The 26,404-nt window shown below is 30.2% G+C and overlaps 1 protein-coding gene across 1 annotated transcript in view; it reads left to right on the forward strand.

The window, feature by feature from the left end:
• The first annotated feature begins 14,295 nt into the window (after nt 1-14,295).
• The window catches only part of LOC119599869, a 277,552-nt gene continuing 265,443 nt past the window's right edge, over nt 14,296-26,404 (forward strand). Inside the window, exons 1-2 of the mRNA XM_037949780.1 lie at nt 14,296-14,426; nt 14,630-14,950. Coding sequence (XP_037805708.1) covers nt 14,744-14,950 — 207 coding nt within the window. The 5' untranslated portion in view covers nt 14,296-14,426; nt 14,630-14,743. The remainder of the gene's footprint in view (nt 14,427-14,629; nt 14,951-26,404) is intronic.

Raw genomic sequence — 26,404 nt, forward strand, 5'->3', positions numbered from 1 at the left:
CGATTTTGAAGATTCTAACTACAATAGTTTTCCAGATTTATAATATGTTACATATGAGAGATGTCAAGCAAATTATTGCATGTTTGCCAGTTTCTTCCTATCGCCAATCTCTATCTATCCATGAAAAATTTGAACTGAAAAAAAAAACAAACAAACAAATATACAAACGAACATACTTACAAAAAGATTTATAATATATATTAGGATATTAGAATTGTGACCTCTGACCCCATCGGAAATTTCGAATAGACGGACATTGCACTATGGGCCAGAGATTGATGCTGTGATAAAGGATGTAACAGAAATTAATTATGTACTTTTAACTGTATTGGTGTTAAAAATATTAAGATTAGAAAATTTCATTGCAATGAAAAAACAATGCACTATAGCACGAAAACAACTAATGTTATGCGAAAATATTCCTTAACAAAAATGTAAGAAATTCAATTCTTTATAGAAATTATAATAACATCAAAACGCGTACAACGCATAATAAGAGAGACACAAGATATTTTCGGTGACTTTTAATCTCTTACTCATTATGCTAAGGAGAAGCTATGTGCCAATTTTCATTTCGCTATCTAAAATTCCACAGCAAACCCCTTATTTTCCTGGGCTAATATCCACACTTTCATGTCAATATTAAGGTGATTTATAATTTTTTTTTAATTATTAATTTTTTATGTACAATATTTAATGATTATTTGAAAGTTTAAATGGTTCTAATTAATACACCGTGCGACAGCAATTATTGGACTTGAATGGGACCATATATATATGAAACCTTATGTCATATATAGTAGAACTGCGTTTTTAGTTTTTCATTTTGTGATCTTTTCTCCTTTTTAAAGGACTTCAAAGTTTTAAGGATATAGAAATTTCTTAAAATTTATTTAAATAGTTCTGCTCATTAGCTTTTCTTTATATGTATATCAAATGAAAGGGGACAATTTCTAGAAGTAGATAATTTTTTTATTTTTACTTTTCAGGACGAAAAATTGTAAAAAATGTCCTTTTAATGTATCCTTTTATATCCTTGAGAATTCTAATATATTTTTCTAAAAAATATATATATATACTTTAACACATGCTTAAATTTCGTTCTTATAGCTTTATAAGTTAAGCCTAAATAGAAAAAATCCCAAGATTTATTTAATTTTGTAATAAGTTATGAGTATTTATGTGATTTTCTGAAGGGAAACATGTATAGGACCGACCGCACCCATGTTATGAACCGATCGTGAAAAAATCTTGAAATATAATTTTTGTATACAAAACTAATATTTGTGCCAAATTTTGTATCAATAGCTTTATTTGGTAATGAGTAATGTGAGTTTAAGAGATTTTCGTAAAAGGACCTTGTATGTGAGCTATGACCAATTATGTATATAAAGACAAAATTTCAAAATTCTGTATCTATATCATTATTTGGTAATGAATATTGTGGATTTAAGTGATTTTCTGGAGGGGACCTAGTATGAGAGCTATGACCAAATATGGACCGATTGCAAAACAATTTTATAGTGTAATTTATGTATATAAGAGCAATATTTGTGCTAAATGTTTATATATCAATATTTTGTAATGAGTTATGTGCGTTTAAGTGATTTTCGGGAGGGGACCTTGTATGGGAGCTATGACCAATTATGGACCAATCCGAAAAAAACTTCCATAATAATATTTCTGTATATGTGAACAATACTTGTACCAAATCTTATGTGGATATCTTAATTTATTAATGAGTTATGTGCGTTTAAGTGATTTTCGGAAGGGGACCTTGTACGGGAGCTATGACCAATTATGGACCGATCGGAAAAAAATTCCATAGTAATATTTCTATATGTGAGAGCAATACTTGTACCAAACTTTATATGGATATTTTAATTTAGTAATGAACTATGTGTGTTTAAGTGATTTTCGGGAAGGGACCTTGTATGGGAGCTATGACCAATTATGGACCGATCGGAAAAAAAATTCACAGTAATATTTCTGTGCATATGAGCAATACTTATTCCAAATTTTATATGGATATCTTGATTTAGTAATGAGTTATGTGCGTTTAAGTGATTTTCGGGAGGGGACCTTATATGGGAGCTATGACCAATTATGGACCGATCGGAAAAAAATTTATCTGTAATTTTTCTGTGCATATGAGTAATACTTATTCCAAATTTTATATGGATATCTTAATTTAGTAATGAGTTATGCACGTTTAAGTGATTTTCGGGAAGGGTCCTTGTATGGGAGCTATGACCAATTATGGACCGATCGGAAAAAACTTTCACAGTAATATTTCTGTGCATATGAGCAATACTTATTCCAAAAAACTCATTTTCCGGGAATATGCACTTTTGTATGGGAGGTATATGAAATTATGGACCGATGCTGGCAATTTTCAGCAGAAATAAATATCTGGTATAGAAACGAACTTATGATTACTTTCATGAAATTATCTTGCATAGTTTTCGAGAAAATTACATCAGAATGTGTAAAAAATGCTTATTTTTTTCGAGGTTGTTTAAAATTTTGATTCATAACTTTTCCCAATGTGAACCGATTTTGCTCATTTTCAATACCAAACTGTACCGGATAATAATGAATGTCTTGGGTGAATTTGGTCAAATTATATTGCTTCGTTTTAACGTGAGCGTGTTTTACACAGACAGACAGACAGACGGACGGACGGACATGGCTAAATCGACTCAGAATTTCATAAGGACCCAGAATATATATACTTTGTTGGGTCTCAGATGAATATTTCTTGGTGTTACACACGGAATGACAAAGTTATATATACCCTCTATCACCACTGATGGTGGTGGAGGGTATAAAAAAAATATTTAAGCTATACTAAATACTAAATAAAGATATAAAAGAAAGAAGAAATATAAAAATATATTATGGAGAAAAAATAATACGTTTACTCTGCCGCATGTATGGAGTATGTGAATCTCGACATATCGACCAACAGTATTTAGCGTGCATGCGACAAGTGCTCTTTCCTCTAAACCGATTTTCAATAATTGCTAGGTCCTGGTGGAATTGTTCCCCATGTTCGTCACTAAAATGACCCAAATTATCGGGGAAAAAATCTAGGTGCCTATCTAAGAAGTGCATTTTCAGTGACATATTCACACCTATTTCACCGAAGTTACGAACGAGATTGCGGACGATTTCTTCGTAGTTTTCAGATTTTCTATTTTCTATTATGGCATCTAAACTCCTCCACCTATTCTCAATAGGTGATAGAAGGTTTGGAAATTCCTTGCAATTTAACAATTTTTTTAGTTTTGGAAAATTTTTTTCAAGAGCACAATAGCTACACTGTCAACATCGAGTGCACGAACAAAATTTCTTATAAGTCCTAATTTAATGTGTAGCGGTGGAAGTATTATTTTTGATGACGGCACGAGGCTGCCATTTGTAGTCGGTGTAATGAAGATCTTTGCGCCGACCTTCCCAAAGACACAAAAAACATTGGTGTTTGGCAAACCCTTTTTTTAAACCCATTAAAATGGCAACTATTTTCAGGTCAGAACAAATCATCCAACAATGTCGGTCATAATTTATTAATTTTAGAATAGCGCTTATATTTTCATAATTTTCTTTAACATCTGTACCATAAATAATTGGCACTGATGGATACACATTACTTACGTGAAGCAACACACCTTTGAGGCTCTTCGTTGATCCATCTATAAAGAGGCGCCATTCATTTGGATCATAGGAATGGCCAATAGTTTCGAAAAGTTTTTCAACATCATCTGCGTAAGTGATGCCAGTTTGGTCATCCACTTTGAAACATGCGTCAAATGATTGCTCATTGAACGCTTTCGGACTGATGTTACCCGAAAATCTTCAGAAACCAATTTCCACTGTTGTAATCGGGAACCTAATACTTCAGCACTTCTTTGCGAAATATTTCTGTCACACACGAGATCATCAAAATCCGCTTGGGTTTTAAAATGCGGCGATGAATCGGCTAGCATATTTCCTATTGGTAAAAATTCCGAATAAAGTTCTGATCTAGAAACGATACTCAGTAATTCTAAATAACCTCTTTCGATGGAGCCTTTGGATTTGATGTTGAACGTAGTACCCCGGGCTGCACTGAATCACATTTATAGTAAACGATTTTCTCCCTATCTTGATTCTTGTAACAGTAATTACACACAACTTCTGGTATATACCATGCCTTCGGAGCCATGTTTATTTAAAAATATTGTTCATATTTATCCACAAAAGCCTTACAAATAAACCACAAACAACACAAAATTTGTTTTTATTAGGACATTTCATATTACTTTTTAAAAATGATCACTTATTAAAAATTATTTATAAGAATTTTGACGTGTCAATTCAAAACTACTAGATGCTTGATGTTAAATAAGATATTTAACTTTTATATACAATGTATCCTGATAAATAACTAGTTAGAGTGCTATATTCGACTGAGCCGAATCTTAAATACCCTCCACCAGCTACTTTTATGTTAATACTTTTCTAATTGATCAAATATTTGTAGAAATAAGTTTTCTCATGTCTTAAATAGAAAAATCTCAAGATTTACAGCTTAAATCTATTAAAATTCCAAGATTTATTGAACATTACAAACGCCATTTTTTTTATAAGTATTTTTATAGCGCTTAGCTATAATTAGTAATTTGCATGTATGCATGTGTGTGAAAGATTTAAGGATTTTCAAAATACATATATATAATTTTGTTCTACACAATTTGATAATGCAACTAGTTAAATACGGTTAAAGCGCTTTTAGGGGAAGGACCTAGTATGGGAGATATGACCAAATATAGACCGATCGTAAAAAATTCTGTAAGCTAAATTTCTGTACATAAAAGCTATATTTCAGTCAAATTTTGTATCTATATCGTCATTTAGTAATAAGTAATGTGTGTTTAAGTGATTTTCTGAAGGGAACCTAGTATGGGACCGAGCGCACCCGTGTTATGAACCGATCGTGAAAAAATCTTGAAATATAATTTTTGTATACAAAACTAATATTTGTGACAAATTTTGTACCAATAGCTTTATTTGGCAATGAGTAATGTGCACAGAAAAAAAATATGCACATTTTTTTCTTTACAATCGTATGCTTAAATTTAATTTCGATTTTCATAAATATTTTTATTTGGTTTTATAACGAATTTGTTTGATTTTCACGCAGAAGGAAAATATTTTCTAACAAACACTTTATAGAAATAAATTTAATTTTCAGTAAATATTTTTACTGGTTCAATAAATGTTTTTGTTTGAGTTTTATTTATATGTCAGCATATGGAATACAACAATAAAACTAGTTTTGGAATGTACTAAAATGAATTGATATAATTCTTATTTGATTTATAACATTTAATGTATAAGTGTTTCAGTTTTCACAGCACAAATAATAGTTTGTAGAATGTGAAATAAATTTGTTGTAAGTATATAAGTACTTTTTTCTACAAATTTTAATTTTATAGAATTAGTAAAATTTTTGTTAAAATTCAATATATATTTTTTGACAAAATTCTTATAGATTCAATAAGGAATTTTGTGTATTATTATTGACAAAATACAATTAATAATTTATATCTGTTTCAGATAAAATAATTGCTTGAATTTCAGTACAAATACAAATAATTTGCGTTATTGTTTTAGTAAAATAATTATTTGGAAATGTTGCGAATATTTATTAATGTTTTTCGTAAATAGTATATTATTTTAATAAGAAAAATCCTGAAATTTTTTCAATAAAGAATTTACGAATTTGAGTACTTGATTTTACGAATTTCGTGATAGGTCCTATTTTAGTTAAAAAAATACTTGGCTTTATTAATTTTTTGTTTGATTTTGAATTTAATTTTTTTCTGTGTGCGTTTAAGAGATTTTCGTAAAAGGACCTTGTATGGGAGCTATGACCAATTATGTATAAAAAGTTATGTGCGTTTAAGTGATTTTCGGGAGAGGACCTTGTATGGGAGCTATGACCAGTTATGGACCGATCGTAAAACCATTTTATAGTAATATTTCTGTGCATATAAGCAATACTTGTACCAAACGGATATCTTAATATAGTAATGAGTTATGTGCGTTTAAGTGATTTTCGGGAGGGGACCTTGTATGGGAGCTGTGACCAATTATTGACCGATCGGAAAATAATTTCACAGTAATATTTCTATGCATATGAGCAATACTTGCACCAAATTTTATATGGTTATCTTAATTTGGTAATGAGTTATGCGCGTTTAAGTGATTTTCGGGAGGGGACTTTGTATGGGAGCTATGACCAATTATGGACCGATCGGAAAAACTTTCACAGTAATATTTCTATGCATATGGACAATACTTGCACCAAATTTTATATGGATATCTTAATTTGGTAATGAGTTATAGGCGTTTAAGTGATTTTCGGGAGGAGACCTTGTATGGGAGCTATGTCCAATTATGGACCGATCCAGAAAATTTTTAATTTGTAAAATTTTGTGAAGATATCAACATTGTGATGGAAGTTATTAACAAAAAACCCATTTTTCCGCGTTTAAGTAATATTTCTATGCATATGGACAATACTTGCACCAAATTTTATATGGATATCTTAATTTGGTAATGAGTTATAGGCGTTTAAGTGATTTTCGGGAGGAGACCTTGTATGGGAGCTATGTCCAATTATGGACCGATCCAGAAAATTTTTAATTTGTAAAATTTTGTGAAGATATCAACATTGTGATGGAAGTTATTAACAAAAAACCCATTTTCCGGGAATATGTACTTTTGTAATGAGTTATGCGCGTTTAAGTGATTTTCGGGAGGGGACTTTGTATGGGAGCTATGACCAATTATGGACCGATCGGAAAAACTTTCACAGTAATATTTCTATGCATATGGACAATACTTGCACCAAATTTTATATGGATATCTTAATTTGGTAATGAGTTATAGGCGTTTAAGTGATTTTCGGGAGGAGACCTTGTATGGGAGCTATGTCCAATTATGGACCGATCCAGAAAATTTTTAATTTGTAAAATTTTGTGAAGATATCAACATTGTGATGGAAGTTATTAACAAAAAACCCATTTTCCGGGAATATGTACTTTTGTATGGGAAGTACATAAAATTGTGGACCGATTCTAGTAATTTTCAGCAGCGATCAAGATCTTGTGCAGAAACGAATGTGTGGTGATTTCCATGGAATTATCTTACATAGTTTTCGAGAAAATTACATCAGAATGTATAAAAATGCTTATTTTTTTCTAGGTGTTTTAAATTTTGAAAATGAAGAACATTTTGGGTGAATTTGGTTAAACTCTTCGTTTTATCGTGAGCGTGTTTTACACAGACAGACGGACATAGCTAAATAGACTCAGAATTTGATAAGGACCCAGAATATATATATTTTGTTGGGTCTCAGATGAATATTTCTTCGTGTTACACACGGAATGACAAAGTTATATATACCCTCTAACACCACTGATGCACAGTGGGGCAGAATCGAAATTTTTTGGAAATAAATCTGGCATTTCTAAACGGTTGATCCGATCGGGATAAAATTTGGCGTGAGCGTAGCCAAGGAGTGTTCGAGTTTAAGTTTTGAAGATGAACCCTGCAGATGCCCCAGGGACGGCGCTGTGGCGGCTCAAATTAGGGTACCTACGACATGTAAAATTTTTAAACTCGTGCCATTTTTTTGTTTTTCACCCAAATACAAAGATTTTAATATTTTCTGAAAGCGAGATCTTGAAAAAACATGCTTGGACATACTACTTATCTCTTATAATATCCGAGTTATAGGCATTTAAAAATTTAGTGATACAAAATTTACCATACCTTGGTCCTCCTTTTTTTGAATACCGGGCGTAATTTTGGACCAAATGGACTCAATTTTCAATAATATACAAAAAATTTCAGATCAATATCATTTACAGATCCAAAAATATACGTTTTTTAATTTAAAAATTCAAAAAATTTTAGATTTTTGGCGTTTTTTTGACAAAAATGTGTCTTAACTCTTTTATTAATAAAATAAAATTTTCTTTAAGAACATATAACAATTTTATAGTTTTCGAAAAGGTATCTTTACGCAGAACGCTTTGGCGTAAAAAACTTGTCCTATTTTTTGAAAATGTTGCCACTGCGTCCTTCCGAATATGACCTATTTTTTATCAAAACTTCAACTTTGGGCGACATGTTCTAAAATCCCAAAGCTGGGATCAGAAAACTGAAAGCAGTTTTGGAAACCTCAATATGTTTTCTAATCTGTCATATCGGTATACATATCCAGAAGGTAATATAAGTCCTTTAAATCTTCCTTGTTTTGAGATGATAGAGTTTCATAACAAATCCATCTTTTTCGCATAGTTGAAAGAACAGGATCAGAAGATACTCCAAATATATTTTCCCAGCCCTGAAAGAAATGTGGACCCTATGGGCAAAAAAGTAAAAAATCCCATTTTTGGGATTTTCATTCCTATTTTTGGGAATTGCGGGATGCCCTTTGACCTTTTCATTTTTTTTTTTTGCATTTTCTTATTTGAAATGACAAATTTAACAAGCGTTGAAAATTTCATTGAGTTTTGTTCATAAATAAAGATTTTGTCATATATTACATATTTGTTTAATTTCTAAAACTATGATTTATATCAAAATTTTAATAGGGTCGCAGATAGCTACAACAATTTAGTACATATTTATCCCTTAATATCTTTTTTTAGTTAGATATGGAAATTCTCGACCCTTTACAAACAATTTCAAGCCAATATCTTAATTACATTCAAAAATATGTTCATTTAAACCTGTGTCCTTTAATTTCATCTTTTTCATATTTTAGTATTAAGTATGACAGAACATACATTTGGTGTTGAATAAAATATTTGGACAATTTTTAAAATTATTTAGTTAATTATTTTATTAAAGACTATAACATTGTATATTCAATAAAAAAATTATCATTTTATTATGAGCCACGCACAACAACACCTAAATTACCCCACACAAACCACCTTTCCCGCCCACCGAAATATAAAACACAATTTAATACAATATCATCAGTTAGTATAATAGCTTTTTTTATTTGAACTGTTTATCTTAAACATAATACAATTAATTCTTATAACCTACTTATATAGTTAATTCCTAACACTACTTATTTTCTATAAAATAATCTGTCATATCGGTATACATATCCAGAAGGTAATATAAGTCATTTAAATCTTCCTTGTTTCGAGATGATAGAGTTTCATAACAAATCCATCTTTTTCGCATAGTTGAAAGAACAGGATCAGAAGATAGAAGTAAACTATTAAAAATATCTTCATTCTGTGATTGCCTGGAGAATTTTCTTGAGCTGAATAGTTGAACATGCTTAAAATCTCGATTCCTCGCTTCCTGGGCTTCTTCTGTTAACTCTCCAAGTGGAAGAATATTCGATTCAATTATTATTTGACCATGACACAATACTTTGTGTACTGTTGGTGTTAGTTCCCTCCATGGATACAGAGATACAAGTAATTTAGAAATTTTAGATGTATATTCCCCAAATCGATTTCCATTAATTTTATGTTTACTATTCAGTGCCATTAAAATAGTGTTAATTCTTCGAAGCAACTCCTTGTCGATTCTAGTTATTTTTGAAGTAAATTCGTAAAATTACGCCCGGTATTTAAAAAAAGGCGGACCAAGGTATGGTAAATTTTTAAATGCCTATAACTCGGATATTATAAGAGATAAGTAGTATGTCCAAGCATGTTTTTTCAAGATCTCGTCGAGCGCTTTCAGAAAATATAAAAAAATATTTGGGTGAAAAACAAAAAAATGGCACGAGTTTAAAAATTTTACATGTCGTAGGTACCCTACTTTGAGCCGCCACAGCGAAGTCCCTGGGGCATCAGCAGGGTTCAACTTCAAAACTTAAACTCGAATACTCCTTGGCTACGCTCACGCCAAATTTTATCCCGATCGGATCAGCCGTTTAGAAATGCCAGATTTATTTCCAAAAAATTTCGATTCTGCCCCACTGTGTATGATGGTGGTAGAGGGTATAAAAACGAATTAACTTTTAATAGACTCAACCCTTTTTTAAAATTAGTAGGAAAATTATATGGGACATGAAAGAAAGAATGTTTAAAGTATTTTTCTTGAAATTTGTTGCCCTGAAAAATTAAAAAAATATTGTTTCCATTTCTGGTGACCGTCTTCTTTTATTTGACAAACATTAATTAATAAAAATATGTATATAAATGTTAATAGAAATTTTTACATCTTTTAAATTTAGATTTTCTTTAAAAGAAGAAAAGATCAGAAAATTAAAAACTGAGAACGCAGATTTACTATATACGATATCCAGTTTCATGTGTATGTGGACTTGTTCAAGTCCAAGAAGTACTATCTAATATTTTTGTAATCTTAATTGGAAATTCTCAAGGATATAAAAGGATACATTTTTCAAAGGACATTTTTTACAACAAATAGATACATAATAAATTGTATCTATTTCTGGAAAATGTTCTCTATCTATTCATACTAGCTTTACCCAGTGTGCTTTGCTACCCTAAAAGCAGTATAAATAAAAAACCCACTTAACGATTTTGTAGATTCTAACTGCAATAGTTCTCTAGATTTACAATATGTTACATATTAGAGATGCCAAGCAAATTACTGAAAGTTCGCCAATTTCTGTCTATCTATGAAAAATTTGAATATATAATAGTTTCCAAGATATACGAAATTTTGTATTTAATTCATTTATGTAGTGCCAAGCCCCCAATTGAAATCTCGCCCGTTATTCTCTAAATGTTCACTGAATGTCAGAGTTTTTTATGTAAAATTTTAAGATTCTAGCTCTAGTAGTTTCCAGATATACAATTATTCTCTTTCATTTATGGGGGGGCTTCAAGCTCCCCAGATGAAAGTCCGATATTTTTCCTCCAAAATATTCAGATGATTATTGAAGTAATTTCTGCAAAATTTGAAGAATCTAGTTCTATTAGTTTCCCAGATAAACGAAATTTTATATTTAAGTAATATGGGAGTTGTCAAGTTCCCCATTGAAAGTCCGCCCGTTATACTCTAATTGTTCAGATGAATGTCAAAGTTTTTCAAGTAAAATTTGAAGATTCTAGCTCTAATAGTTTCTAAGATATACGATTTTTTCTAATTAATTCATATGGAGGCTCCACGCCCCCCATATGAAAGTCCGCTCGTTTTCCCCCAAAATGTTCAGTTGAATATTAAAGTAATTTATGCAAAATTTGAAGAATCTAGTTCTATTAGTTTCCCAGATAAATGAATTTTTGTATTTAATTAATATGGGAAGTGCCATGTCCCCCATTTAAAGTCCGCCAATTATTCCCTAAATGTTCACATTAATGTCAAAGTACTTCATGTAATATTTAAAGATTCTACATCTAATAGTTTCTCAGATATAAGAATTTTTCTATTAAATTCATGTGGGGGTTTCAAGCCCCCCAGATAAAAGCCCGCCCTTTTTTTCCAAAATGTTTAGATGAATATTAAAGTAATTTGTGCAAAATGTGAAGAATCTAGTTCTATTAGTTTCCCAGATAAACGAAATTTTGTATTTAATTAATATGGGAGGTACCAAGTCCCCCATTGAATGTCCGACCGTTATAAAAATAAGTAAAATTTGAAGATTCTAGCTCTAATAGTTTCTCAGATATACGAATTTTTCTATTTAATTCATATGGGGGCTCCAAGCCCCCCCAGATGGAAGTCCGATCTTTTTCATCCAAAATGTTCAGACGAATATTTAAGTTCTTAGTGCAAAAGTTGAAGAATTTAGTTCTATTAGTTTCCCAGATAAACAAATTTTTGCATTTAATTAATATGGGAGGTGCCGCTCCTCTCATGGGTACTCCGCCAATTTATTTTCCAAAATTTTAACATGGATGTTAAAGTTATTTGTGCAAAATTTTCTATTCTAAGGCCCACAATCTCATTCTCCGGTTATCGTTTAACCGGTAGATATTCTGCCGGTTAAAATATTTTTTGTATGAAAACTGTCAAAATATCGTTTCGATAAAAAATAACAAGGCATTGAGAAAATGGGGGTAACTGTAATTGTTTCTAAGCTAAACGAAATTTTTGTTTTTAATTTATATGGGAGGTGCCTTAAAACTTTGAAGTCCTTTAAAAGGGAGAAAAGATCACAAAATTAAAAACTGAAAACGTAGTTCTACTATATATGATCTCAAGTTTCATATGTGTATAGTGTCGTTCAATTCCAACAAAAAAAATGTAAAATTGTATCACGGTGATATAATAGCCCAATTCACGATCTGGTGTATTTTTGCAGTTGTATTTATGCAATTGTAAATATTTGCTATTAATTTTCTGATTTTTCTGCTTTTATTTACAACACTCATTGCAAACATACAAAATACACGGCTTTTTGCTGGCTTTTCGCTTTAAATTCGTTCTTACCTCTATCTCTGGTACTTCTAGAAGATATATTGCATTCCTATTTGTCGCCTTTGGTCCATTTTTTGTTCAATTTCTTATTTTTTATTGCTTTTTTCCTTTTTTCGTTTGTTTTTTTAAATTGTTTTTATAAAATTTTTTTATTTTTTGAGCTGTCAGTTTGTATTACGAAATGTTGAGTAAATAAAAACTACGTATTTAAGTGTAGTATATTTTATAAATATACTAAACCATTTGCAAATGCAATAATACAAGACCATTTACACTAGATTGTGAATTGGGCTAATATATTTACATAGTTATCATTATCTATTTGATAAAAACGTAATAATTTTAATAGCACAATTTTTGAAGAAATCAAAATCCTATAATTTACTAAATTTCACACTTCTCAATCGATTTCCAACATGGGTTCCCGTTATCCGATTGGACTAAAATTTAACACCAATTAGTTTTAGACACTAATGAACAAAATAAGACCCATCCAAACAAAATCGTTATTTTTTGTACACCTCTATTGTCCATACATGTTAATTCTTTTTCAATAACACGATCAAAAAAATTAACTTTTGAGGGCCATCTTTAAGTAAACGATTAGTGATTAAATTAAAATTAATTGTCGAATGTTTTTGAGTACTCAGTTAATTTTTTTTGCTAGTTTAAGCGCCCAGTGGAGGTGGTTTAAACTTGAGCAAGAAATGCAAAAGTGTAAACAGCTGATGCCAAAAAATACAATTTTTATAAAAATAAACATCAAACTGTTTTATTTATTGATTCATATAGATTATGTATACTTTAAAATACATTTTTGTTTGTTTTTAATTTAAGTTTTTTTATAATCGACTTACAAATGTCTTCTTCTTTTTTATAATGACACAAAATTTGACAGTTGTATGACTGTCTTCATATTTTGAAATGATTCAAAAAACAAGCAAGTCGCATTAGATCAGGGATGTATTTTTATGTAAACACATACTATAAAGTGAAACAGCAGTTTTCATCTTACTTTGTTATTGTTTTATACCATTATACTTCATACGACTTTTATTCTCATTTTTGTCATACGAATGAAATTTCATTTAACTTTTTCATTAGACTTTACGTACGTAAAGTGTAATTGTGTAAAGGGCCCTTAATTGGCATTGAATTGCCAACTCAAAAACCCGATCTGAGTCAACCAATCTTGGCCAACTGGGAGTTGATGTGCTGTCATGTCGCTTTATTGCTTTGCGTATTTTGTTATTTTTCATGGTGTTTTGTTTCGTTTGGCGAAATTTGTTGTTGTTTTTCTGTTTTGTTATTGCTGAAGTAATGATAGAATCGAAATAAAATAAATTGAAATTTTATAAAATTAAACTTTTTTAATGGTGAAAGGTTTATAAGATTCGGCAAAGGCGAATATAGAACTCTTACTTGTTTTGCCAAGAAATTTTTAAAATACATATTTTGATAAAAATATGTATTTGAACATTTTTAACATTTTATTGAAAAGATTCGGCATAGCCGAATATAGAACTTATGTTAATAACGAAATGTGTTAAATGTGAGCTAAAGTTTTACGCCTTCCATTCTTCCCACCAAAATATAGTACATATGTATGTACATATGTACATAAGAATGTTGTGGAGAAAAAACCCCTAAACAACAAATTGTGAGCAGCGCAAAGAAAATCGATTAAAACTGCAAGTACACACTGTAAAAGTTTTATGTGCGGATAATTTAAACGTAACGGTGAAAAGCTAATGTATACAAAAGTTCTTGGATTGAAAAACGAATGTGTTTCCATAAAGCTTAAAAGCTTATAAGAATTTCTGGAAATTCCAACACTTTAATTCCATGCAATCTGACATGTGCCACTGAACACGAAAAATAAAAATGCAAAGAGATTGATACAAAATATATTTAGTAAATAAACCACAACAAGAAACCTGAAATAATAATATACTAGTGAATTTAAGATATTCGAAATAAAATAAAAAATACTTTATTATGTAGTATGTAAATATATACTTGTATCAACAATAAAATATATAAATATTTTATAATTTATCTGTTCTATGTGCCTGATTATGGTATTGTGAAGAAATCAATAATACAAGTTGGATCTATGTGTGCAATTTATGTGGTGATTCTAAACAATACATTTGTTCGTACACATTTAAGTATTTACATACATATATATGTTTGTATCTTTCAGTTTTTGTATATAATTTTATAAATGTTATATAAACAATAAATGACCTTATAGTGAGAGGGATACACTTTGAAAAAGAAAAAAATAAATAGATAATTATATTTACATCTTAACACAATGACTGTAGATACATGTGGAAGAGTAAATTTGGGCACTGCTGGAGTAATAACAACCGCAAATCCAAGCGGCGGCAGCCATTCGGCACTTTTACAAAAGCAAATGTCATTCAAGACATCCGTTGGTGCCAACCAATTGTCGAAAGCAGATGAAATAGAAGTTATTGAAAGCGGTCACAACGATACCTCATCGGCACGCTACAACAAGGTAAATATTTAATACTAGTTACACCTAACAAATGTATACACATTTGTAGGGCTATGTTGAACTGTGTATTACAAAATGTAGGCCGTTTTTAAGTACATATGTATTATCTTTAATGTAAATACCCAGTAAACAATTTTTTCAGACATGTCTGATGTCATAAATTTTCTGAAATAATTCTTATACATTATCATAATTTTTAACGAATTTCTAAGTTTCCCTTAGACTTTTTACAGAGTTATCGGCAAACTTTTTTTAGACTTTTCTGCACATCTTCTGAAGTATTGAACGATTAACATCAGACTCGTACATTATCGAAAGGGAATTTCAGAGTTACGACAATTATGAGACTACTCTGCATTAGCGGAGGACAATTTGTTTTTTTATTCTTATATTTTTCTTTAGACATAAAGGAGAACAATCTGCACATTTTTTGAAGTAAAATATAAAATGGCTTTCGATTTATATATATACTAGCTGCGCGAACTCGGCGTTTCCCGGGTTTCTTCTAAAATAAAATTATTCTGTCTGTAATGACTATACTCTTTTTAATAGATGTCAAAATTTAGCTTATATTATATTTTTCTGCATTTTGTTTAATACTTAAAGTCAGTTTCTGGACAAAAATATCCCTTAAAATTTACAAATTGAAAATGAGCTTTAATTAGATCAATTTATCCAAATTTTATATGAACAATGCTTTCTATGCATCGTTTGAGATGTCTACCTATTTAATATTTGCAAAAGTGCTGTCTTTCGGGACACTCTAATGAGTAGTCAAATACATATCTTCATGGTTTTTTAGATTTGAGCTGCATTTGAATTTGATAGATTTTTATTATTATCTCGATTAACAATAAATTTAATTTTTTTATTTTTGATATAAAACTCGATTTGTATGGAAAATGTGAGTGATTACGGTGTTAAAGGAAGGAACCACAGCCGATTTAAAATTCGAATTTAAGTGAAAATGTAATATGATTATATTATTTTCCCTATTTAAGAAGCGGTTTTTATTCTGCATACAAATGTGGCATCGTAGACATTCATTTAAGATCTAATAAAGATTCTGTTTTAAAATAGTTATTTTCTGAGAATATTCAGCAGATTTAATTAAATAATAATTCTCATATACTATGGGAATTATATATCATGTTCTTTAGCATTATAAATGTAACAAAAAGTGGACGGAAAAAGGTCATTGCATTTCATTAAGATCACAACAGGCCCGAAATTAGTCCTATAGGTGTATTTATTCGGATTTGGTGTATTAAACATTCTCTTCCTCAAACATTGTATGTTGCCAAATTTCTTAAAAATCGTTTCATGTTTTTTTATATTTAGCCTAGAAATTTGGTGTTATAGCAGTTATTCAAAAAGTGAACATAAAAATGTGCTTATCATCCACTCAATATCATATAGAGTTTTTTATACCCTCCACCATCATCAGTGGTGATAGATGGTATATATAACTCTGTCATTCCGTGTGTAACACCAAGAAATATTCATCTGAGACCCAACAAAGTATATATATTCTTGATCCTTATGAAATTCTGAGTCGATTTAGCTATGTCCGTCTGTCTGTCTGTGTAAAACACGCTCACGTTAAATCAAAGCAATAAATATTCACGAAACTCACCCAAAACATTCTTTATTATCCGGTCCAGTTTGGTATTGAAAATCAGTAAAAGCGGTTCACGGTTTTTTTCCAATTCTTAAGTAGTCAGATATTTTTTGTGCCAGGGATCAAGTATGTTCAAACTCATAACAATTGATCCAATATTTCCCATAGCCCCCATACAAAGGTGTATATTCCCGGATATAAGTTTATCGTTAATAACTCCCTCAAATATATCGGTATCAACACAAAATTATGTACATACAAATATAATATGAATAGAAATCACCAACGTAGATCTCAGTCGGTCTACAATTGGTCATAACTTCCATGTAAGGTCCACTTCCAAAAACACACGTATTTCATTGACAAATAAAAATAAAGCTTTCGTGATAAAATTCGAGCTGAATATGTTTTATGTACATACAAATCATTCTACCAAATTTCTTTTCGGATCGGTCCATTATTAATCATAGCTCCCATATAAGGCTCTCTTCCGAAAATCATTTAAACTCACATATTTAATTGTCAAATAAAAGTATCTTGATAAAATTCGACACAGATATGTTTTGCGTACATACAAATCATTCTACAAAATCTTTTACGGATCGGACTATTATTGGTCATAGCTCTCATATAAGGCCCACTTCCGGAAATCACTTAAACGCACATATTTAATTGTCAAATAAAGGTATCTTGATAAAATTCGACACAAATATGTTTCGTCTATATATGAATCACACTACGAAATTTTTTTCGGATAAGACCATAATTGGTCATAACTCCCATATAGGGTCCACTTCCGAAAAACATTTAAACGCATATGTTTCGTTGATAAATAAAGCTATCGGTATAAAATTCAACTTGTATGTTTTCTATACGTATAAATCATTCTAACAAATTTTCCCCGGATCGGTCCATTATTGGTCATGGCTCCCATATAAGGCTCTGTTCCGAAAATCATTTAAACTCACATATTCATTGTTAAATAAAGCTATCTTGATAAAATTCGACACAAATTGGTGTAATAATATTTTTACAAAAAGTGAGCGTAAAAAGGGGCGTGGCATCCGATCAAGATCTTATATAGCCTATTGTTCCTTTTGGGGTTAGACCTATTAGCTGTCCAAATTTCATGTAAATCGGTTCAGTAGTTTTGCCGTGAAAGCGTAACAAACAAACACACAAACAAACAAACAGTCTGTTTTATATATATATATATAGGCTTATAGGTTTTGAAGATGTAATGTGTCGTACTGTTCATACCACAACATTCTTTATAATAGATTTCATGAAAATCGGATCAGTAGTTTTTTGAATGCCTGAACGTAAATTTGGTTTAATAATTGTTTTACAAAAAGTTGGTGTAAAAAGGGGCGTGGTGTCCGATCCTGAGATAAGACCTATCGGTTCAGTAGTTTTCTGTAAGTCTCGAATGCAAATTTTGTATAACAATTATATAGAAAAAAGTGAGCATAATAAGAATCGTGACGTCAAATCATTATTTTATATAGATTAAAAGATTCATAAAGATAAATGACTTAAAATTACGCCAATACAAGTGAATACTTTAAAATGCTGTATTCTAAAATATTTTTCTGGAACCCAATGCTTTTTTAAATTCGAGGTGATAGAAATAATTCAAGAGATTTCATATATTTTTACAAATACGTTCAGTACGCTATTTTACAAACTAATACTTTTTGTTTTCTCATGGAATGAAACATATAATTTTGGAAATGACGGTTAATTAACAAATTATTTAATTTTTATCATCCTTCAGGAGTTCTTGTTAATTTATTGAAAATAAGTATTGAAAAAAATCAATAATATATAATTAAGACTTTCTCATCCTACTTTCTGTTCTTTTTATTTTTACCAAATTTTTAGTAATTTTGTTGTCACGTTTTTTTTTTTAATTAAAAAAATACATAAATTTCGAAAATATTATTGACAATTTATTCCAGAATTACAAACTTACGGATTTGAATATATCTCTCAATTTATTTCATATATTCTCATATATATTTTTCCGAAAAAATCTTGGAAGTATGAGTTATAAACCTGACATCTATTCACCGAGATTTAAAATTATTTCAACGGAATTTTCAATATTTTTGTGACATGAAAACCATTTTTAAAGTGTTTTGAGGAAGACAAATAAAATTGTTTATATAAAAAAAAGTAAAACTAGAAATATTATACTTTTCCTTTCGAAAACACATATAGGTTTTATACCATGAGCAACTAGTGTAATTAATAGAGTTTTAATATAATTTTTGCATTCAGAAATATTTCAAAGTTAGAGACATTACATATAGCTAAATTTACAAAAATTTTGAAATAATTTTTAGCATTTCTGTTTATCTTAATACCACGGAACTTAATTTTTTACCCTACTCCGCTATACTACGTTTGAGTATACTAATCGGTTAAGAATCATTTTCTGAATCGATTAAGCCATGTAACTCTGACCGTCTGGTAGAGGTTGAAATTATCAAAACAATAAGCACGTATGCTTTTTGATCCAATGTCAAAACCTTTTAAAAATGGTTATAGTCCGTCCTTTATTTTACCTAGCCCCCATACATATACAAATGTATAAAGCCTTTCTCAGAGAATTAGTTTAAATATATCGGAACCAAGGTTCAATTCAACATAAATGCTTTATTACGAAAAATAAATCAAATTTTATACTCATATGGTCAACCACGGCAGAATATACTTTCTTACTTGTTATAAATTACAATGAATTTCAGTTACAAATTAATATGAACTGTTCATAAAAACACTTAGAAAATTTTAGCATTTTTCGTAAAAAGGGGCGTGGCATCCGATCAAGATCTTATATAGCCTATTGTTCCTTTTGGGGTTAGACCTATTAGCTGTCCAAATTTCATGTAAATCGGTTCAGTAGTTTTGCCGTGAAAGCGTAACGAACAAACACACAAACAAACAGTCTGTTTTATATATATACTAACTATACCCAGTGTGCTTTGCTACCCTAAAAGCAATATAAATAAAAAATCTTCTTAATAATTTTGAAGATTCTAACTGTAATGTTTTCCAGAGATACATTTTTTCCGAACGTTAATTAAGATTTTAATGTAATCGATGACAAATTAAAAAAAAATCTAATATTTTTCCGGATATACGAAATTTTGTATTTAATTCATATAGGCCAAGACCCCATTGAAAGTCCGCCCGTTATTCTCTAAATGTTCACAATAATGTCAAAAATCTTCATGTATAATTTGAAGATTCTAGCTCTAATAGTTTCTCAGATATACGAATTTTTCTATGGGAACTCACAGCCCCCAGATGAAAGTCCGCCCTTTTTTTCTCCAAAATGTTCATATGTATAATAAAGTTCTTCTTGCAATATTTGAAGAATCTTGTTCTATTAGTTTCCCAGATAAGCGAAATTTTGTATTTAATTCATATGTGAGGTGCCAAACCCCCCATTGAAAGTCCGCCCGTTATTCTCTGAATGTTCACATGAATGTCAAAGTTCTTCAATTAAAATTTGAAGATTCTAGCTCTAATAGTTTCTCAGATATAATAATTTTCCTATTTAATTTATATGGGGGCTCCAAGCCCCCTATAACGAAAGTCCGCTCTTTTTTCTCCAAAATGTTCAGATGAATATTTAAGTTCTTAGTGCAAAATTTGAAGAATTTAGTTCTATTAGTTTCCCAGATAAACCAATTTTTGTATTTTATTAATATGGGAGGTGCTGCTCCCCTCATGGGTAGTCCGCCAATTTATTTCCCAAAATGTTTACATGGATATTAAAGTTACTTGTAATAGTTTCCAAGATAAACGAATTTTTGTATTTAATTTATATGGGAGGTGCCACGCCCCCTAATGCTAATCCGCCTACTTTTTGTCTTAAATAATTATATTGATACTAAAGTTGCTCCGACTCATACATACATACATACATACATACATACATACATACATACATACATACATACATACATACATACATACATACATACATACATACATACATACATACAATTTCTACATCGCTTAGTACAGTATGAAACGCTAAAATGACCTGTGAAATGTTCAATATCCTCTTTTTCCTTTAAATTACATAGTGAACAATAGTTAAATACGTTGATATTATAATTGTTTCCATTTAGTTTAATCAAATCACTTCTTGCCATGTTATGTCACCTGTTTTTATTTCATAAACAATATATCCGCTTTTAACGTAATGGTTTAGCTTTCTATAAATTCGGCTTGTTTGACTTGCTTGTAACAATGCCATATCTTTATATTTACTTTTTAGATTATATAGAAGCTTTAGCCTATTTTCACACCACTTTATTTTATTTAAGTTTTGTTGCGTCCAAGTTATACCGAAGGTAGCGCTTATTCTGTTTATACCTTTGAACCAAAACAGTTGTTATTCTGTTAAGATTTTGGTGAGCTGGTATGCGAGCCTATCTTCAGGATAATCAAACATGGTTTTCGCAACATATCGTAGGTGAAGGTCTAAAGTGTAGAGGTGTCCGCTTTCCATTCCAGTTTCAAGCATCAACGTATACGTAGGTGTGAAGTTGGGGAATTTCAAAATCTTCTTAATAAAAAACAGTTGCAGTTTATCAACATCGTCAAAAAAGGTGAACCCCCACACCTGAGCAGCATAGCTTCCCACTAAACAATTTTTGGCGAATTCGTAACTAATTCGTACGGATAGTCTGCACAAGTTGCCGATTTCGTATCCTATTCTCTTTGTCTGAGGAAATTTGGAAAAATGTGCAGAGTTGTCGGTCAGAATTCGGTACGAAATATGATGTAAATTCCTGGGGAAATTCTGAAGGAATTTTCGACAAATCTGGTTGAAGTCGGACAAATGTCTGATACCATGTCTGACATTCTTTCGACATGAAAGTCTGATCAAATATAAGAAAGTCTGATAGATGTCAGATAAATGTCAGATAAAATGTCCGACAGTTCGTTCAAAAGTTTGATCAAGTATAAGGAAGTCTGATAGATGTCGGATAAATGTCCGACAGTTCGTTCAAAAGTCTGATCAAGTATAAGGAAGTCTGATAGATGTCGAAATTTCCTGATCAACGTCTGATGAAAACTATTTTCATATATATAATTTATTATGGTTTAATTTTATTAATTTTAATAATAATTTATAAGCTTCCATTATTCATGACTTCTTAAAGGTACATAAACAAATAATAGATTATTATAGATTTTTAAAATAACAAAATTAAACTACACTACTTACATATTATATACGAAAATAGAGTTCATTATAAACATCTATTTAAAATTATAAAATTAAAAAAAAGATCAAATTTTTTTTTGCTAATTTGTGTTCTGAAGTATTAAACGATTAACATCAGACATGTCTGCACATTGTCGAAAGGGAATTTCAGTGTTACGACAATTATGAGACTAATCCGCACATTGGCGGAGGACGATTTGCTTTTTTATTTCTATATTATTTTTTAGACACAAAGGAGAATAGTCTGTACATTTTCTGAAGTAAAATATAAAATGACTTAAGAATTATATCTGATAAATCTGCACATAATCTGAAGAGAATTGTTTTTGTAATTTCGTCAGACAATTAAGCGAATAATATAAATTTCCTTTAGATATTTAACAGAATAGTCTGCACATTTTCTGATATTTTTTTCTCGGTCATTTTGTTTCCATTTTCAGTACTTTAGTAAGAAAACTTTGCGACAACTCTGCACATTATCTGAAGGAAATTTTTGTTCTTTTTTTTAATAAAAATCATGCACAAACCTGTTTATATTTTGAAATTCGTCAACTGTACTTTAAAAGGGAATTTAATTTAGTTTTTTCTTTTATTTTCTCAGTTGGTCTTTGGAAATCAAGTAAACAACATCTGCATATGTGATGATTATTGTTTAAATTTCTTTAAACTTTGTTAATACACAAAAATTAGTAAAAAATTACATCTTTTTTATGGTTTAATTTTATAATTTTAAATAGATGTATATAATGAACTCTTTTTTCGTATATAATATGTAAGTAGTATGGTTTAATTTTATTAATTTTAAAAATAATCTATAAGTTTCTATTATTTATTTATGTACCATTAAGTAGTCATGAATAATAGAAGCTTATAAATTATTATTAAAGTTAATAAAATGAAACCATAATAAATTATATATATGAAAATAGTTTTCATCAGACGTTGATCAGAATAGTCAGGCCATTTTCTTAAAATTGATCAGACTTTTGTACGAACTGTCGGACATTTTATCAGACATTTATCCGACATCTATCAAACTTTCTTATACTTGACTAGACTTTTGTACGAACTGTCGGACATTTTATTAGACATTTATCCGACATCTATCAGACTATCTTATATTTGATCAGACTTTCGTACGAAATGTAGAAAAAATTTCAGATTTGTCGAAAATTCCTTCAGAATTTCCCCAGGAATTTGCATCAGATTTCGTACCGAATTCTGACCGACAACTCTGCACATTTTTCCGTATTTCCTCAGACAAAGAGTTCCGAATTCCGAGCAACCTTTCATACGATTTTCGTAACGAATTCTGACGGAATTCGGATACGAAATCGGGAACTTGTGCAGACTGTCGGTACGAATTAGTTACGAATTCGGCAAAAATTGTTTAGTGGGGCTTTACATATTGCCAAAAACGTTTTTCATTTTGATTTTAGTGTTATGCTATCTTTTTTGAAAAAGTTATTCAATGTTATATTTATCGAGTTCTTCGCCATTATATTTCTGTTCTCAACATATTTTTTAAATGTCATCGTTGGAGTTAATGTGACACCAAGATAAGAGAACTCAGGAACTATATTTATCTCTTCTCGATTAAAGAACCATTTTTCACTTCGTGATAATCTTCCTCCTTTTCTGAAGACCACAGATTTTGTATCTTTATACATATTTTCTATGAATTTTACTGCCTTTGTTGAGATACCTATTGCGTACAGCTTGTATATCAAGGCTTTACGGGATATTCTGTAAATTACCATTTGACCATTATTAATAAGGTGTTAAAAGTCGCCACAAATATCGTGTGAGCTAAAAAACGTCCACGCTTTTAATATGTTGGTTCAAGGAATGGGTCAGTTGACTCTTCGTATGTGTAAAATTTTTAATGTTAGGTGTGGAGAACCTAGGGTAAATTTATTCAAAAAGGACTAGAGACACTATGTTAGCATATTGCAGTCAAATATAAAGAGTCGTGCCTTGGAAATTGACTTGGGCAACCTTATATCTCGGCAAGATATTAAGCTTAAGCACTTGATAAAATTAAAAAATAACATTATTCTAGGAAAAAACACTGAAAAATTGGAATAATTATGCCAATATTTTTTTTATTCCGATATTTTTGACCACCTTTAATTTACATATGTATTTGCATTTTCTTGGTGAAAATATCTTATTTTTATTTTATCTTATTTTTTTTACTTGATACGATAATCTTATATTCTTCATTCATTTTCAGCAAAATATCTAAAATTTTTGGTAAAGTAAAGTAGTTATTTTATACATTACTTGGTAATGAGTGGTAATGAGTAGTCATTATCAACCATATTATTTTATTTATCTGAATATTTACTTACGGATATGAGGAACAAACAAGAGGTTAGTGGTTCGAGACCTGCTTGATTCCAACTATTTCTTTTCGAAATGACTGTTTCATATTTTTTTTGTAAAACTGTTCACAAAGTTATAATAAATCAACTAGTTAATGGCGCATTGTAAACAGCTGGAGTAAGAAACACTGACAATAACTGAAATTCAAATCAGGGCTGGAGAAAATTTTATTTTTGTAATTCCAATCAGAATATGACTATTATTCTTTCTGAGCTGAAATTTTGCATAAATATTTTTTATTGATGCTGTTTGTTTGGTATTAAAAATGGGTCAAATCGGTCCATGTTTTCGCATAGCCCCCATACAAATGGTCCCCCGAAAAACAGCGTAAACAGTTATAGATGGTGAATGACATAAACAAGTTTTATATGAGTCAAAATCACCCTTCCAAATTTTACGAGAATCGGTCCATAATTGACCCTTCCCCTATATATGGTTCCTCTCAGAAAACGACTATAACGGTCAAAACTTGCTTCAAAATGATAGCAATGCAACGAAATTCGACATATAGAAGTTTTAGGGGAACATAAATATATCTGCTAAATCGGAAATCGGCCCATAATTGACCCTGGTCCTCATATAATCTCCCCTTCAGAAAATGACTTTAACTCTTATAACTAGCTTCAAAATGATAGTAAAGCAACGAAATTCGACGTAAACAAGTTTTCGGAGAACTTAAACCTCTCTGCCAAATATTATGGAGATCGGCCCATAATTAACCTTACCCCCCATATAAGGTTCCTCTCAGAAAATTACTTTAAAGTTCATAATTTGCTTCAAAATTCCAGTATATCAACGAAATTGACATTAACATGTTTTATGGAAACCACGAAATTCAGCAACGAAATTCGACATAAACAACTTTTTCAAAATTATTGTAAAGCAATGAAATTTGACATAAGCAAGTTTTATAGGAACATTGTTCTAACTGTTTTTTTAGGATCGGTCCATGATTGACCTTATCATCTATAAACGGCCTTTCTCATAGAATGATATTAACGGCCATAAGTGGCTTAAAAATACCAGTATATCGATAAGGTTCCTCTCAGAAAATTACTTTAAAGTTCATAATTTGCTTCAAAATTCCAGTATATCAACGAAATTGACATTAACATGTTTTATGGAAACCACGAAATTCAGCAACGAAATTCGACATAAACAACTTTTTCAAAATTATTGTAAAGCAATGAAATTTGACATAAGCAAGTTTTATAGGAACATTGTTCTAACTGTTTTTTTAGGATCGGTCCATGATTGACCTTATCATCTATAAACGGCCTTTCTCATAGAATGATATTAACGGCCATAAGTGGCTTAAAAATACCAGTATATCGATAAAATTCGTCATGAACTGGTTTTATAAGATCTAAAATCTTTGTGTCAAATATTATGAGCATCTGGCCATATTGTATCAAAGCCTTCAAATAAGGCTTAGAATGCATTGATATTCGACATAACAAGTTTTACTGAAACCAAAATCTTTGTAAAATCTTAGGAGGATTGACCATAATTAAATTTAGAGGAAATCAACCATCAACCAACCATCACACTGCCTATATTACTATTTATATATTATAAATCAGTTCAGAAAAAATCCAATAAATTTTTAAATTGTGGTAGGAAAAACATCGATTTATACAGTATAGGTAGGTCCATTTTCCGAAATTCACTTGAAATTTAAGACACATGATTTGATGGTGGGTATATAAGATATATAAGACAGCCGAATATAACACTCTTACTTGTTTATTTATTTCTTGTGTTCAGTACATTAACACTCATTGATTGGGTGGTATTCCTACATGAAATTCTTAAAAAGGCTGATCCTCGGGACACTCTTATGTACATATTTCTATAAATACTAAATAATTTAATAATTAATAATTTTCAATTTTGTACTTTTGTTTCAAGGGAATTCCCCATTTCGATTTGTTCTAATTGTGCATAGTTGTTTAAAATAATAGAATTTTGCTTATAATCACGGATAATAGAGGTAATCACGGTTAAACGATGCAAAAAAATTTAAGTCAATCCAAAAAAAATTAAGTCGATGCAAAAAAAAAAATTATTTTTTCATCTCGGATAATTGATGTTGACTGATAATCGAATCACGGATAATCAAGTTCCTACTGTATACTATAAACATATGTATTTATGTCGAATATTATTCTAATATCTTTATTTCTTAATT

The sequence above is a fragment of the Lucilia sericata genome, unplaced genomic scaffold (genome assembly GCF_015586225.1).
Source record: "Lucilia sericata isolate MDLA Ls3-8-SP2 unplaced genomic scaffold, ASM1558622v1 Contig000094F_arrow, whole genome shotgun sequence".
Classification (NCBI taxonomy): domain Eukaryota; kingdom Metazoa; phylum Arthropoda; class Insecta; order Diptera; family Calliphoridae; genus Lucilia; species Lucilia sericata.